Raw genomic sequence first — 17,967 nt, 5'->3', positions numbered from 1 at the left:
CATCTCCTCCTCAGATTCGTGTTACCTAACGTTCTCCATTCTTATCACACGTCCAATTGTCAGTATATTTTAAAAAACATCACTGAACGAGTGTGTTGAAAGTTTACTCATAATATCAGTGTGTGAATTAGTGTTGCACATCACATATTTGTGTGTGTTACTGCAGGCCGTGTACAGCTTCCCCCTACTGTTATGTGCTGTGTGAATGACAGATTAATATATGTATGGTAGGGAATCTGAGGAAGGAAGAGAGAGCGGCTGTCAGCGTGCTGTGTTTGGGGAGGAGGGAGATTAGAGGAGCTGTCATAGGCTGCGTTGAGCGGTCTCACACAGATAAGTCTCAGCAGCGAAAAGTCTTGTACCGCTGCCTGAAAACAGGGAGCGAGAGATGGAAGATTATCTGGAGTTTTGCCTTTCGAGTTTTGTGTGTGCGCCGCTCAAGGTTCACCTGTTTTGTTGACATATTTGGCTATTTAATAATGCACGCAAATACCTATACAAGTAAATTAATTTTATTTTTGCCTCTTTTTCCACTTAATACAGTAGTTGGAGTATGATGAGGGGAAGCAGGGGAAGCAGGGGAAACAAGGTTAGGAAATATTGCAGGCTAGACTCTAAGTTTTATTGCCCATATACAGTCTGAGCAAGGATGAAACCAAATGTAATAATTTAGGATAGGGTATTTAAAATTAGGTAGGATAGTTGAAATTCTGCCATTGTTTACTTTCCCTTATTTCATCTTTCTTCTGCAGAATACAAAATAGGGGTCCAATGTTCTTTTAAAATTGACAGAATTCAAATTTCTCATTGAATTGTAACTTTAAGACATGATTCTTTTAACCCTCATACTGTGTTCCAGTCATTTTGACACAGAAAGGATTTCCTTTTCCAGAAAACCCTAGTTAATGTAATCCCATTGGACTAAAACATCATGACTTTCTTCACAAAGGGTATAATATCTTCAGAGAAAACGTTTGGGATTTTATCCCCCCAAAACAGGTCAAAATAGGGCTACAAAAATGGCTTGTTATTCTATATTAGTACCAAATATTGTACTCAATTTTTATCAGCTTGCACTTTCAGTTAGTACAGGTTTTGTATTTCTCTATTTCAAACTGGTCATTGAAATTGGTCTGAAATTCACTGAAATTAGTCATAGGCCTCATTAATAAGAGTTTTTTTTCCATTCAAAAAACTAGAGATCGGCAAGCTATTCCAAAAAATATATGCAAAACCTGGACTGATTGAAAAAAAAAAAAAACAGGTTGACAAAAATATTGAATCCAACATTTGGTAATAATATAACATCATAAAATATTTACAAGACATGTTGAAAATGCTGGTCATGTCTATAGTGGCTACAGTGTATGCTAACCACAAAGCCATGGGTCCAACATGCTAAAACTATTTTTTGGTTTAAAAAACTGAGCTGAGTGGTTTATGGTCTCTCCAGAGGCAACAAAAGGTGTAGCTGTTCCACCTCCCCATTCATTCCTCTTGTGAACAGGGCCGTGTAAAGACCTGCGCTTAGCAGATTGCAGACAGGAGCTGCAGATGGAACTGGAGGAGACTTATCGCTCTGAATTTCAGTTTGTGGAAAAGAAGTGAGGAAAGAAGATCACTCCATCTTTGAAACTCTGTCCACAGCTCTTTTGTCTCATGAAAACTCTTTCCCCTCCTCTGCGCTGGCATTGTTGATGTGGTGTTTTACACACCACTAATACCATCCCGAAGGCCTCCCAGATGAGCTGGCCAATGTTCCCTCCTGACTGGCGAAGTTTTAAGTGTCACTAGAAATGGACCTTTCTTTTGAGTGCCTTTCAAAGGCCCCAGCTGAAAAGAGCAGAGAGAGAATGCAAGAGAGGAGATTACAGACAAGGGCCAGTCAGAGCTACCCTATTTAACACATTATATCCAGTCCCCTCGTTACACTTATGCACAGCAATATTTTAAAAGAGAGCGAGGGAGAATGAGAACGAGAGATTGCTTCCGTAATAGCCGTAGAGACCATAACAGAGTGCCGATCTCCTGTGATTGCAATCTAGCACAGAGTTCCTGTGAAATTAAACCATGCGTTTTGAGTGGGAAAGAAAGCAGAGAAGCGAATAGGAGGGAGGGATAAAGGAGAAAGGCAAAATACGGCTCTGGTTACTTTGAAGCAGAGGATCAAGGCCAGAAAAAGGAATAAAATATGACAAAACGACAGCAGAAAGGGCTTATGGTCTATAGGCGGAATTTTACAGGCACAGACAGCAATTACTGCCATACATAGCATAACTCCAGATATTAATGTTTGATCTCCTATTCCACTTTTCTGGCAAGCTTCACCAAGTGCTTTTCCATACCCCACTGCCACTTCAAATTAGTTTCTTGGCAGCTCTACGACATGTTCTCTCACTGCATATCCTTCCATTTCTTTCTTTCTTTCTCTCTCTCCTTCTCTGCCTGCTTTCAGTAGTCTGTCAGTGTTTCATTTGAATTAAAAATAATCTGCGCTGAGAGATCCGGACGTTAATTGTGGAGCGGAGAGCAGTAATCACAGGCTTGAGGTTTCGCTCAAATCTGATGATAGGCGTTTAGGAAAGCGAGCTCTGATTTCGGGGATGAAGGCTTCTTTGGTGCACCTCATCCAAACTCTGACATGCTCCATATATGTAATCATAATGTAATCATATCCATTTAATCAAATATAGATGGAAAAAGGGGACCTTTTTTATAGCCAAACCAAATTTGCCATGGTTACTCTACGTCCAAATAAAAATGCTGAACCTGTCCTCCACAGCCTGCATTTAGGGCCTCTTTACACCTGGTCACTTCATGCGTTTTTTCCGAACGGATAGCTATCCGATCACGAAAAGACCTCCGAAAAGCATTCGAGACGGATGTAAATCCGATCGCTCAAACCACTTCAGGAGGTGGTCTGGGCCACATTCTAGACGAAACTGGACAAGTGTAAATGCATTTGGTTGCTGAAACCACATGTCAATTTTACTCCTCCCAAAATGTTAAAATAATAAATGTGTTAGAGTGTGTTATAGGCTATATGACATCGGTCAGACTGTGCTTATGCAACACGCATCGCTGCGGACGATCAGCTGAGCATCTCTTCAGCAAGCCAACGCACAAACTGCTGCGAATTAATCTTTCCAGTGTTGATGCCTCACGCTCTCCTTTTGCAGGCTTTGATCTTGAAATGAGCTGATAATTAATAAAATGTAATTTCTTTGATGTGAACTCATTTTAAAACTAAATTTAAAGAACCACTCCACTATTTTTGAAAATAACTCCCCTAGAGTTAAACAGTTGAGTTTTACTGTTTTTTTAATCTATTAAAAACTAGCACTTTCAGCTTAGCATAGATCATTGAATCTGATTTGACCGTTAGCATCTCGCTCAAAAAATGACCAAAGAGTTTCAATATTTTTTCTATTTAAAACTTGACTCTTCTGTAGTTACATCGTGTACTAAGACCGACGGAAAATGGAAAGTTGCTATTTTCTAGGCTGATATGGCTAGGAACTATTCTCTCATTCCAGTGTAATAATCAAGGAACTTTGCTGCCGTATCATGGATGCAGCAGACGCGGTGATATTACGCAGCACCTGAAAATAGTCCCCAGGTAGTTTGTGTATAGTTGCAGCAATAGCAGAGTTGCTGGGGACTATTTTCAGGCGCTAGTATTATTATAAAGTAGCAATTTTAAATATTTGTAAATAATAATTTTTATATTTAGTTTTATTTTCATTGTATTTTTTGTACATTTTTTCTATTTTAATTCTATTTTAAGCATTTACAATTAACATTTCATTTTTATTTCAGCTTTAATATATGAAAATACAAAAAAAAACTGTACTCACTATAGATTACATGTGCTGAACTTGTGGAATAAGTATATTTTAATTCACACAGAGAAAAATAAACGCATGTCTATTTGGTTGAGGCAGATGGAGGTTGAGCATGGTCTTACTGTAATATTGATGGAGCGTACAGCTCCTTTTTTTCCCCTGGCTCAACGGAGAAGGGGTGAGAGATATAGAGAAGGAAAGATAAACATCGAGCAATAAGCTAAAACATTCTCTAACTCTGCTGGGGGCTGTCAAGGTCATAGGTCACTGCAATGCAAATCCCTTGTTAATCCATTGACCCACAGTGCAGAGGGTTAATACTGGTTTGCTAAACCAGGGGACCCTAAATCAGTCAGATTAAGGAGATTTTCCTGGAATGTCTGGCTTTATCTGAAGATTGCTGGATTGTTTGGGTTTGAGTGTCCATGGACTGAGGTTAGTGGAATTAGATCTTCGAGCTTTTCCTCAAACCCAGAGGGAAGGAGGTTAATATTACACCACGGTTTGGAAACACAATTAAGGCCGGTCTTAGTGTATAATCACCGCAGACGAGGTTGATCAGTTTAGACTTTAATACTTTTTCCAGGTGTTAAATAACCAACCATGTCAGTCCCAACAATACACAGTGCAGCTCTCTCCCTCTTCTTATTTTTTAAAGATGTGGTCACATTTAAAAAAGAATCCATGCAATATAAGCAAAACATTTCCCCATGCAGATTTTGCACCCAGTTCAGGTTTTTCAGGTGTTGACAAGAACAGTATTCTACTTTGAAAGTGAGTTCGGCTTTCATAGATTGACATTCATTATTCAGCAGGGCAAACGGCAACCTGGGTGATTCTAACCCCTGCGAAGGATGGCTGTAGCAGAGGGCACCAGAGAGGTGTGTGCTGCTCATGAAGAGAGGCTCTGTCTGTCTCCCTCCCCTTCACAGTAGCTGCATCCTACTGGGAAATTCATTAGCAGCTGAAATCATCTCAGGCCGGCCAGAGAGTGAAAGAATATCATTCTATCCCAGTTCACTCCTCTTCTCTCTCTCGCTCCGTCTCCCGTTTGCACTCTGTCAGGACTCCTCTGCCAGTAGCTCGCATTGAGCGTTGTACACAGACGCACACTCACACCGTCTGTCCGGTGAAGCTGAGCGGAGGAAGCACGCTCCTTGTGTGTGAGGCAGAAATAAGCGGGGGGTAGTAGCTGAATGAAGTCAGGTTAGAATCAGGAAGTGGGAGGACCTGGTCTTGCTGTGGGTGAATGAGAGAGAGTTTGTGAGGATAGAGGCAGCACTTGCGCGAGGAACAGGAGCCAGCGACAGGACACGAGCTTGAAACCAACGAAGATTTCGAGGAAAGGAAGCGGCGGTCGGGGTTTTAGTGCGGCTTTACTCCACCCATTCTACCTTTAGGAGGAAAACACCGTACGCTTTTTTGGATTTTCTTGCTTTGCACGAGCGCGCAGGAGACGGTTTGTCACTGAGCGCGCGCCCCTGACACAAAAGCGCATAGTCCGTGTCCGTTAAGCGACGGTTGGGAGGGTTTCAAACGGCCAAGTCGCGCTTAGAGGAGGACGAACTGAAGGATTTCTCCACTTCTCTGCGCTCTTGGGGACCAGACACTTGGCTGCATTTGTCCGAGAGCCTCTCTCGCCTTTAGCTCTGGATGTTTTTCTGCTTTCTCTTCTTCTTTGGGAAAGGCTTCTTATTTTGCATGGCTGTCTGTCAATCGCTCAAAAGGAGCGAGAGGAATTCGCCGCCTGTTTATGGATTACATTGTTTGACAAGCAGAATGTGAAACGGCGCATTTACTAAACCTCCTGAAAGTGATTTCTTGGCTTGTTCTTTTCGTCCGTGCCAACCTCGCCACATCTAAAGGTACACCGCACCTTCATATCCCTCAAAAATAGATTTTTTTTACCACAATGTCGTGTGGATAATTGTAGTTGAAATCTCTGTAGAGAATGTTGCCAGATGTTTTTTTGAATAAAGCGGTCGCGCAAACGCATCTTTGTGTGGAAGCGATGTCTTTTGACGTCATGTGTTAATGAATGCATATCACATTATTATTATTATTATTATTATTATTATTCACGTCTTCGGCTGTGAAAATGGCGTGACCGTTTTTTATGTAACGTTAGCTAATTTAAGATAAGAAATGTATTTTAAATGGGCAAATATTTGATAGGGTTGTCGTACCTTGTCAGTGTCGTTTTTGCATCGAGCTGGATATGGATATAGTGTTGCTAAATCTGTCATAATAATCTTTCCAATGAGCTGTTTTTTCTGACAATATATTCATAGTTATGTAGCCAACGAAATACATAAAAATGTCCCATTGTAAGTCTGCATCCACGCAAAAGCTCTTCTGTTTGTCAGTGCGTTGGTTAATTATCGTAAAATTGTTTAAAAGGTGCACATAGCTCGTGTATTATTTTTCTCTCGAATGACTAGGTGGAGAGTCAGGTTAGATGCTAATGGGTGGACTGTAATGGTTCTATCTTTGTTGCTGTTTAGCCAATTGAATTAGCCGATGCCCCTTTGACACCACATTGTCACTTAAATAGGCTTTCATTACCTAAATGCTGTGTAAATTGCAACGCTGGATGTTTGCACAATAACATAGCAATGTTAATGCGTACAACCCGGTCTCAATTGCAGCGCGTCGTTTGGCGCATGGAGCCACAGTGCCATCCAGTGGCCGCTCTGGGAAGAGACTTGACTTCTTGCGCTCATTAGTGCTGCCCTGCCTTTGATGATGAAGCCCACCTGCTTGGTTCTGAAACAGATGTACTAACTCTCTCTTTCTCGCTCTCTCTCAGGGCTCAGATGCCAGCTCAGAGAAATTCTTCAGCACAGCTGCAGTTAAAGGTACGTGGTGGACTTTCTTTATTCCATTCTGCTTGTATGTTTATTGCTTGTGCAGATCACAGTTGTCTAATGCTTGATGGATTTCACTGTTTCTATAGAGGCACATACGCTAAATGGTTATGGTTGTTATTTTCTGTGAAATTATATTTTAAAGGCATTAATTTAATGTTGCTAATTGATCTAAAAATGAAAATTATCATCACCGTATGTGAGGATAACCCAGGTCTATGTACTATTATGCAAGTTACTGTGAAGCATGCAGTCTTTGATGCTTCACAAGTCATAAACTAGAGTCTGTCACATTATTCCAGACAACCTTATTTACCAATACTGCATTCAGATTACGTCTAATGTGTTTTGCTTTCTGGGGTGGCATGGGAAATAACGCATTTCCTCAAGGCTGACTACGATTCCATTGACAGGCACAGTGTGTCGTATCCGTGCTTTCTCACAGCGTATGGGCTGAGAGAAATCCATCTGAGCCACTCTGTTAAACAGATCCCAATGTGCTGCTGAGTGATGAATGAGAAAATCCATTTCAGGCGCGCAGCATGTGTAAACGCCACACACTGGGTCCCATGTGCAGCGGCGTCTTGCTTCTGTTATGGAAATTGATTAGTTGTGAAATGCTAAATAAAGGTGCTGGATCTGCGGCACAGACGGTAGTGGAAGAAGCAATTCTACCCTGCTGGTTTGATACTCCGCGTGTGTGATATTGTTTGCCGTGTCTATTTTAAAAGCATGTTTTGTGTTTATACAGTGAGGAGTTGCGATGTGCACACCGTCTGTTCTTTGTGTGCATGTAAACGTCCCGCCATGCATGTGGGAAGTTGGTTCGTGTGGAGTCTGCAGTAAGAAGGCGTGAGTCAAAGGATCCGGGGAGTCAGTTGGGTTGCTTTTAAAACCTCAGTGTCTATAGACAGCAGGAGCCCATCAGCACATCGCTAATTTGCTCTTAAAGCCTTTGGAATTTGAGCTCCCCCATTTTACAAACCCCAGGCAGGCCAGCATAATGGAGCCCAGCCTTGTGAATCCACATTCCTCTGTAATGGTGCGTTACCAGGATGGAGAGCGTGATGGGTGGGGTGGGGAGGGAGAGACGGAGGCTGGAAAGACATCTGACCCCAGGGAGGAGGTGAGAGAGAGCGACTGATTGATGCCGACAAGCCCCTTGTTCCTCCTTTTCCCCCTTGCTTCACTCCCTCGGGACCCCAAACACATTTCCCACATTCTGCTCTTTGAAGACCTTTCGAGGTTTGATTTGTGAGGTTCAGAGGAGTGCTGAATGGCGACCCTTTTTCAGAAAGGCTTTACCTCCTGGATACGCCTCGCAGTGGCCATTACGACCCCTCTGAAAGGATTAAAACCCCCTTTGTGCGCCTTAAACCAACACATACCCGCCTCCTCTGCTTCTGAAAAGCTGGCGCTTGGGAAACAGTACACAAATATGCTTTCTCTTCTCACTGACTGCCAGGCCACTTCGTCTCCCTTCAGACTCTATTTCCATTTAAATGCTTGTCTTTTCTTTCTCATTTCCCTCGCTCCTTCACGTTCCCCTTGTCCCTTTCTCGCCTTGCCATATGCAGATCTTTCCATTGGCAGAAGGGATGGAGAAAAGAGGATCGTCCTCCAAAGCACAGGTGCAAATGAACTTAGGCGCTGTGGTATTTTTATTGGAGGGTTTTAGGAAGATGAAAGACAGCAAGTGTACACAGTACGCTGCTCTCTGTTACAGAGGATTACCAGTCGCTCAGACTCTTAACCCTTACAAACAAAAGAAGAAATGGAACGTAGAACTGAAGAGCTGAGAGACAGAAAACAGAAAAGCTGTCAATATTTGCCTGGAGCCTAGAACTAGAGGCTCGCTGCTGTGATATTCACGCTCAGGTGGTTGACGCTCACAAAATGCCTCACATTCAACAGCGAGATGAGAGGGAAGAGTCACCTCAGAGGGGAAAATATGGATCAAACTCCAAAAAAAGCAGAGCAGAACTGATCTTAGATCATTTATTGGGCTGTAGGCCATTTTGAGCACTGGAGAGGGAAGAGAAGAAGGGATAAACAGATGTCATTGTCAGTTTTGTCACATAATTTTAACACAATCAATTTTAAGGTTAAAAATTAAACAATTTCCGAAGGATCAGGAAATCAGTCATAATCCAGATAAGTTTCCTGTAAGTGACAGTAAGATTTGCATAGATGCCCACTTTAAATGTTCTTTGCCGAATTAGACCTTCTCTTCGCCTCTCCTATTTCCTCCTCTCCTTCTCTCCCTCCTGATGTTTTGTGTAATTGTAGCTTGTTTTCTTTTTTCTCTCTCTCCTATTAAGCAGAATCATTAAATGTTCGACTTAATTACTGTCTCTCTCACATAGCCTGCAGGTGGCTGCCAACAAGCCTGCCTCAATTAGTGTATTCATCGCCCGCATCTTATTCATCTAAGAAGCCTTTTGCTCGATTTCGAAGCAAGTAATAGTGAGAACAACAAGAACTGTGACCAGTTGACTACTGTGATATGTAACTGTTTCATCAGGGATTCTGAGACTATAGAACTTTTCAATTTTGTTTTTCAATTATGTTGTTCCCTCCATGCTGTTCAATGTCAGACCCAACTGTTCGCAAACACAGTTAAAAAACCATTTTCATTATAGTTTCATTATTTTGGTTACACTTTATTTTAAGGTGTCCTTGTTCAAGTGTATTTATACATTTAAGTAGGGCTGTGCAATTAATCAGAATTTTCAATGTCGACTTTGGCCTCCAACGATTATGAAAATCCAATAATCGAGATAAAACTATTATTGTGCCCCATCCTGCCCGCTTTTCCAGCGCTGTGCTTGCGTTCCTCCATAAAAACATGTAACGTGACTTTTGCAAAATGGGACGTGATTGATTTATCGAAGTAACGTCATATTTATCATGTTTTTTAAAGTGTGAAAGAGAACTTGCGCTGCTCCTCAGGAAGATATATGTGCTCAGAGATGGAACAGAACACGGACAGTTAAAGTCATCTTTTAGCTCAAGGTGCGCACCTAAACGGTCAAAAATGTGTAAAATTGTGGCACTTAGTGATTATTCATGTATACCTTTGTCAGTCATCTAATAAATGAACATAAAGAGTTGAGATTGAAAATACGCTCTTAGGGTGTTTTCACACTAGCACTTTTGGTGCGCACCCGGGTTCGATTTACGCCAGAGTTCGGTTCATTTGGATGATGTGAACGCTGTCTTCTGAACTCGGGTGCGTACCCGGGAACCGTACCCAAGTCCACTTAAAAAGGGTGGTCTGGGGTATGGTTCATAAGAACTACAGTACAGGGTTCATTGCTGATGTGAACGCAATCGTACCAAATCACGGAAGTGAACCTCTATTAATGATGTATTATTTGATAAAAATGTTTGTGTTTCAGTCACTTTCCTGAACTTGGGTTCGGACCATGCAAGCAAACCAAGTGTGAAAGCACCCTTAAAGTGACAGCAGGCTATTTTCCTGCTTCCACTGTGTGCTTAATATTAATCTAACAACAAAAGACTAATTCAAAATCACACACTGCTCTTGAGTGAAGGACTTCTAAAGCTTTAATAAGAAACTATGCTGTTTTATTTTACATTTGATTATTCATTTCTGTAATAGGCTGTAAACTGCTTAAGACTTGCATAAACATTAAAGCACAGTTTGTTTCATTTGTATCTTTTTATTCTATTGTATTTGTCCTTTGCTTTTTTATTACAGACAGTTTAATAATTTTGAGTACTTTTTGTTCTTTAAATTCCACTGGCCACAATGTAGATGCCATAGCAACCTTATTTACAGGAAATACATATTTGATTTGTATCACTATCTTTAAATAAATCACTTATGTATAGTTTTGATCATATGGCCCCCCTCATAATCGTGTTAAATAATCGTGATTACAATATTGACCAAAATAATTGGGATTAGGATTTTTGCCATAATTGAGCAGCCCTACATTTAAGTACCGAGTAATATCAATTAACATGTACTTACTATATGGTTAGAGTTAGGATTAGGGTTTGGCTTAATGTTACTTGCATGTAATTATGCATCATTTATTGTTATTATAATAGTAGGTACATGTAGCATGTGTAACAAGGACACTTTAAAATAAAATAAAATATATTTTGTATATTTCTGTCATTATCTCAAGGTCTTGAGAAAATGATAAAAAAAAAAACTTAAAATGGTACATAATATACTGACAAAATTATTCAAGATGACTCTGAAGGGACTGTCCAATGCAAATTGGTTTTATTCAGCAAAAACAATTAGAGGGAACATTAATAATTTTCATGAATTAAATGCTTTTTCACTGTAAATGTCTGATATGTTGTTTATTGCAGAGTCTGTTGAGTCTGACATTGTATTGGCCACATTTGACTTGGATGATAAGACAGAGCTTTCACTACAGACTCGACTCTACTCAGGATACCTTATTCTCTCTCTCTCTCTCTCTCTCTCTCTCTCTCTCTCTCTCTCTCTCTCTCTCTCTCTCTCTCTCTCTCTCTCTCTCTCTCTCTCTCACATTGTCGAAAGATTGAAAAAGAGGGGGAGAGAGGATGAAGAGAAGGAAAGAAGAGGCAGTGAGATGAAGTTTGAGGCAGATGAGAGTTGTTAAGAGCTGGAATAGATGGATGTGGAGAGCTCTTGAGATAGTGGAGCGCTCGCTGAGTGCTGTAGTCTCACAAATTTCTAATGCTTCAGGAGTGTATGAATGTTTGCATACCAGATTTTGTGTGATTGACACTGGCATGAAAAGCTTTTTTTATTATTTGCATTTCATGCATGTTTTCCACTTTATTTTGCAACATGGAAATAAGCTGTTTCCTGTAAATAGACGAGACTGCCTGTTTATATAGGTAAATTACTAGAAGAATAACAAAGTGCAGTACACTGTAAAACTATTTGCACTACTAACCAATTTGTTTCTTTACAATAATAATTTGAAATAACATAAATACTAGTTTGCAACAAAAGGGCATCATAATGAGTCTGTATTTGTACATCTAAAATAATTGGTATCAGTTGACACAGGAAGCCTTGCACATTCAATTTAAAATATCTGCATCTGCTCTTACATTGGAAATAATGTGGCTAAAAGAGATGCATGTAGCTCTAAAATCTAATTGAATGAGGCACATCTGAAGCCATTTGCAAACAGGGCGATAAAAAGGCTTTGATCCGCACACGAAAATCCATACACGTTATTTAAGCACAATTTTTATTCATTTGGAAAGTGATGTAATGATCTTGGATCATTTTATTGCTTGGCAACAGCATAACGTTAAGCTAACACCCAAATCGAGATTGGAAATGGGCATCCTGTCACAGTGTAACAAACCTTAATTGACAAATTTGTTTACACTGCTGGTTTGGTAAAAGCGATTCTCGTGGCTTATTGCTTTAACATTTCATCTTTGATCAATAATATACACAATCTCTCAGGTTGTCTGCTTGTGTTGTCTTGTTTTATGTTTTATGTTGAGTAACCAATTGGAGTGAATGATTGATGAAGTCAAAGTTTCCTGTTTTCTTTCTTGCTCTTTTGAGGATCAACGAAGAACATCTGTCAGTCTGTCTGTTTTGAGGGAGGTAACTGATTACTTGTTCTCAGTCAGCTCAGATAGCCTTCCTCATACTGGTCATGTCTTTATAGTTTGTATAGAGACAGGCTGTAATTTATGGCTCTGTGAGAGTGTGTGTGATGAGAGATGGGCTGTATTTCACAGCACATTGTGCTTGTAGTCTGCAGTAATGTCTCCTCCCCTGACACACAAACACACAGAGGTTAACACACCATGGGCAACATTCTGATTTACTCCCCATGGACAGCAAACAATAGTGCCACCCACTGTCACGACCTGCTCAGTGATGTTTGAGTGTGTGTGTGTGTGGTTGTCCTCACGTAGGAGTAAGCATTGTTGTATAACCATACGATTATTGTTTTTCCAGTAGGCTTGCTATAAGTGGTTTTCCTGCCACGGGAAACAAGAGTGTGTTTTAAAACAGCTTTAACTAGAGCCGCACACTAACGGTGCTGGGAGAAGAGGTGGAGATGCCGTGTAACTGGTGATGAATTGGAAGTCAGACACTAGTTTAACGCTATCCATCATCTCGGTCCGTCCCGCCTGTAGTCATAACACAGCCATGACTGCACTCCTACACTCTCTCTCAATCTGTCCCTCTCTCAAAGAGGTCATTCCGAGGTTGTTTGCAAACCCCAGAGGTTGAAGGACTAAAGTAAATTCATCCATCTTGGTGACTAGAGGAGGGTGCAGAGAGAGAGGAAGAAAGAGAGGCCAGGGAGACAAGAGACATTGTGTAAACACTACTATACCCGACATGCTACGCTAAACTCTGGGAGTCTGGAAGCCATCGAGCTAAATGAAAGTCAAGTGCAAACATTTGAATGGGCCACACTCCAGAGATAAAAGTAGCGCCTACTTAGGGGCACAGGGCAACTGCTAGCAACACTTATGGAATTCTACATGTCTCAGTTTCTTAAATTCTTAAATTTGAAATCTGTGTCTATGGGCGAATTCCAAACAGAATTGAGCATTCCTATGCCCTACTCCATTTAAAGGAAAATGTTCTTTTAAGGGTGTAGGGCATTACTGTCTCATATTTGCATTTGGAACTACCTTGACAACGCTGTGCGTGCGTCCATTATTCAGCACTTCATCAGTTGTTGCAAATAAATATTTCTTCTCATTATTATTATTTTATTTACAAAGCTGCAAATTAGTCGCTTTTCAGCAAAATTCTAGTTTTTAATCAAAATATGATATTTATGTGAAGGGTTTTTTTTGGGGGGGGGCTTAATATGACCCACTATAAGGGTTATATTCCAAACTATGTCACCTTACTGATCTAGGTACGTATTGTGAGGTATGTATTTAAATATCGTCTCACTAGGGGTGTAACAGTATACGTATTCGTACCATATGTTCACAGGGGAAAATTACAAATGGAAGTGATGCCTTTGCCTTTGAAGGGTACAGCCCTTGGAGTGGGGACTTTGGAATGAGCAGGGCACATGTGTGCCATTATGTAGTTGTTTGGAATGCACTTGGCAAAGGGGAGTGACGTAATTTCCTCATTATTTTCAGCTGGGATGTTCCCGTGACAACGCAGCACAAAAAATATAAAAAATATACATTTGATATTTTATAAAGTTTTATATATATTCAATTTCATATATTATATTAGCCTGGCCAGCCAGACTTGCATCAAGATGTTTAGTCTGGAAACTCTCCATAGACGAGGCTTACTCCGAGGGGCGGGATAAACGGCTGTCTCTCAAAATCCCTCTGCACGCAATAGGATAGCGCTATAACCAATCAGAGCAACGTATCCAGTCGGCAAAATCTTCCTTTTTTAAAAATGACTTAAGTGCCGTTCTTTGCTCTTTTCTTAAAGAGAAACTTAACTCCAAGTCCTCCAGAGTCGCGGCCAAAGCCGATTCAAAAGATCGTTGTTCGACAGCTGCAGCCGCCATTCTTTGTTTTCAAGTGGCAGCCGTCGCAACTCTCTGTCGTCATATGTTAAGCCCGCCCCACCTGCTCTATACACGACGTGATTGGCCTGACCCAATCTGGGTTTTTGCTGCTAGAAGGTGTATTGAGAGTTGCTAGACTGTACTCTAGGCTGCGAAATACATTTTGCTGCCGCTAGGGTGCGTCTAGATTTCTAGGCTAATATTATATAGTAGGGATGCACGATCATGATTTTTCATGGCCGATTCCGATACTGATTTTTTACAAGCAAACTGGCCGATTCCAATACCGATTTCCGATTTTTTTAAATCTTTAAGCAACAAACAAGAAAGAAGGAAAGTGTTCAATACAAACATAGATGGTACAGACATCAGCATTTAGCTTTTGTATTTGAATTGTGTTGAAACTACATAGAACTGTCATTTAATTAAAAGATTAACTGTAACCATGTGAAATTTAAGGCAATAACTGCATAGTTCTACGATCCAAACACCACAATCAACACACATTCAATAAGATGTTTCTTAATCAGCATTCAGTATTTGTTTTAATTTTAAAATTTGGTTTTAAATTAAAAAAAAAGGTCTTTACCAGTGAGACTAAATAAAAGCATGCTATATAAATACATTATTCCAAAATGTTAAAATCAAATAATGTTGGTGCGAATAAAACAAAGATGCAAACTGTTTCATTCATCCAGTTAAAAAAAAAATTAGGGTAATGATTCACATCTATATATTTTTTAATTGAGCCAATGAAAAGTAAATAACTATTGTCTCAAGTTAAAAAATATAGATTTGAATCATTACCCTAAAATGTTTTAATTGGATGAATGAAACACTTTTTTGCAGTGTGCTACAGCAGTTGAATTTAAATCAAATTAAGTCTATGTAATTTTAAGGTAAAATAAAAATAATCATCCTATACAGAACTGACGTTTACTTCTTGCTTTTCAAACGTGTATGCAAGTTCTACTTTACAAAGAAAAAAAAAACATTTCAGTTTTCTCACAGTTTAGTCCATTTCGTTTCTCATCCAGCTCGCGAGAAGTTGAGCTGAACATCTCTTCACGGTCTACTCACGTTCAGGGCGTGGACCGGTACATTATATGCTCGCGCAGCTTCAGTGCGCGCAGGAAAGGCTTTTATTTGTGCGCCAGTACACCAATGGCCAGGGGCGTAGCACCAAATTCTGGGCCCTGTATACTCTCAATGTCAGTGGGCCCCCTACACATGGCATTGTACGATGCGGGTTAGCAAAATGAAACTTCAATTTTGAATGAATTTTTTCTTTTTTTTTTTTGAATATAAACAAGTATAAATAGTGTTTAAATCTATAATCAAATCAGATTATAGTAATGACTGGTTCTTTCATCCACCACCTGAATTGATGCATTTGGCCTACTTGTGCTCAAATACCTTTAAACCTTAGGCTTTAATCGAATCGGGTTCGTTTGTGTACTAACATTTTGATCCATGATACTGATGATGAAGTTTTAAATTAAAAACATTTATTTTTGAACAGGAGAACACGAGACAACTGTACCCTCAGAAACCAATCGAATAAGCTAAGCCTGCCATAATGAAAAAAAAAATGTCAACTATAAAGGAATAACCTTTCAGTTTTGTAAATTCCCATTAATTCCCTTATATTCCTGTTAACTCCCATGGAAATTTTCCAACTTTGAAAATTCCCAGAATTTTGCAACCCTATTCATTGGCTTTGATAACATCATAAATTTATTGAGCATTGACTATAGCTTTTAATCACAGCACTGTTTCTGAAACTGGTTAATGTTGGCAACCTGACGTTAGGTCTGGCCCATAATTTACTTACAGCAACAAGCAGCCTGGTTGACAAACAAAGCTTAAGATTTAACATTAGCATACATTAGCAGCAGCTGTCTGGAGTTGACTACGTTAACTTTAATTGGATGTAGGTGCATAACAAGCAAACTCAGTTCACCTTTTGGAAAGAAGTGTCTGGCACTGAGTTTATTCTCTCAGTTGGTGTTATCAATATATTTTGAAATGAATAATGACATCAATTGGAGGGCCCAATGAATTCGAATTAGGCTACAAAAAAATAAAAAATGTACAAAAGAAAAAAAAAAAAATTGATGTGATTTCAAAGGGCCCTCTCCCTAGACGGGGCCCTGGGTAGTAAGGTCCACTTTTCCCCCCACTACCACGCCCATGCCAATGGCTGATCACTTCCTGCTATCTGTGCCTCAGACATGAAGCTCTGCATTTCCAGTGCTGAACGGCTGCCCGTGTCCTGCGCACAGATTTCGAAATACTTCCACACAAATGACATAGCGAACGATTACAATGTATTCTGTGCACGCGGGCGTACTTCCGGAAAAATCGGCCGAAAAAAGACCAAAAACCGTCCGATCGCCGATCGTGTATTTTAAGCAAAAACTGGCCGGTTCCGATTTATGGCCGGTCAACCGGTGCATCCCTATTATATAGCATATTTTAAAACTTTTACAAATATAAAATGTGTGTTTATTTGCAACAGTTAAGGTAACAACAATAAAGAGAAATATACTGTATGCCAGTAAAACAGCGACATCAGCTGAAGGACACTGTGCTGCATTGTCACGGAACCATCCAAGCTGAAAGATAATGAGGAAATTATGTCACTCCCTTAGCCAGGTGCATTCTAAATGACTACTAAAGGCACACATGTGCCCTGCTCACTACAAGGTACCCACTTAAAGGGCTCTGCCCTTCAAAGGCATAGGGATGATCACTTTCATTTGTAATTTTCCCCTGTGAACCGTATGGTACGAATACGTATACTGTTATACCCCTAGTGAGACATAGTGATAACACTCGTTGCCTTCTCTAGTGCATCTCAACAAGGTCTCGTCCAATCCGTCGGTATTTGTGATTTCACAAATCCTGGAAAATATGCATGGTAGTCCAAATGAGTCATTCATTGTAGTTTTTGAAAGTGATTTATGTTAGTAAAATATCTCCTTTTGAAGTGGACTTTGAGCTTTGTAACTTTGCAGATCTTTTTTTAAGGTCAAACAGCAACATTACAGACTAACTAAAATTGAAAAAGTGAAAAAGCATAATAGGACCCCTTTAACAATAATAAGAAATATTTCTTGAGCACCAAATATTCTGAAAATGATTCTGAAAATTCAGTTTTGACATCACAGGAATAAATTTTGTTTTAAAATATATTATGGTGGAAAACTTTACTGTTGTTACTATATTTTATATTAAATAAATGCAGTCCTGGTGATCTGACCACAAACTTTTGAACGTTAGTGTATTTGTTTGTATTTATAAGCTCCTCTGAACACATTTCAGAATGCATTAGCAATTTCGAAAGGACTTGTATGTTTTCTTTGTGCTTAATCTGAAAAGTATGTGTATGTAAAATTCTGGTGGTCTCATCATGGTTGACTGACATGAATGAGTGACAGAAACTGAAAGCCGAAGTGAAAAGGTTCTCTGTGGTTGAAACCCTGCCTTACAGCTGTGATGACATCACCTTGTAGCTCCCCTTCTTTCTGTTTGGATAAGATGAACATTTATTTTATTTCTCCCTCCAGCTCCCAGTTTTTCGTCTATTCCCAGGTCTGTCAATTTGTTTTGTTCAATTATGCAATTATGCATATGGCAGTTCTAGGTCTCGTTGGTAACAGGACAATAAGCGTGCAGAGATCTCGACCAAGTGTGTGTGTTTGTCTGTGTGCTTAAGTATATTTTAACCCAAAATTTCAGAGA

The 17,967-nt window shown here is 39.9% G+C and overlaps 1 protein-coding gene across 4 annotated transcripts in view; it reads left to right on the top strand.

Annotated features, from left to right (window-relative positions):
* The window catches only part of auts2a (activator of transcription and developmental regulator AUTS2 a), a 395,578-nt gene that overhangs the window by 350,635 nt on the left and 26,976 nt on the right, over positions 1-17,967 (top strand). For all 4 annotated transcript variants that reach the window (XM_059539305.1, XM_059539304.1, XM_059539303.1 and 1 more), the window contains one exon: positions 6,655-6,703. In XM_059539305.1, coding sequence (XP_059395288.1) covers positions 6,655-6,703 — 49 coding nt within the window. The remainder of the gene's footprint in view (positions 1-6,654; positions 6,704-17,967) is intronic.

This window comes from Carassius carassius, chromosome 45 (assembly GCF_963082965.1).
Source record: "Carassius carassius chromosome 45, fCarCar2.1, whole genome shotgun sequence".
NCBI classification, from domain to species: Eukaryota; Metazoa; Chordata; class Actinopteri; order Cypriniformes; family Cyprinidae; genus Carassius; species Carassius carassius.
Note: the sequence above shows the minus strand (reverse complement) of the source record. Positions and strands in the feature narration are given on the sequence as shown.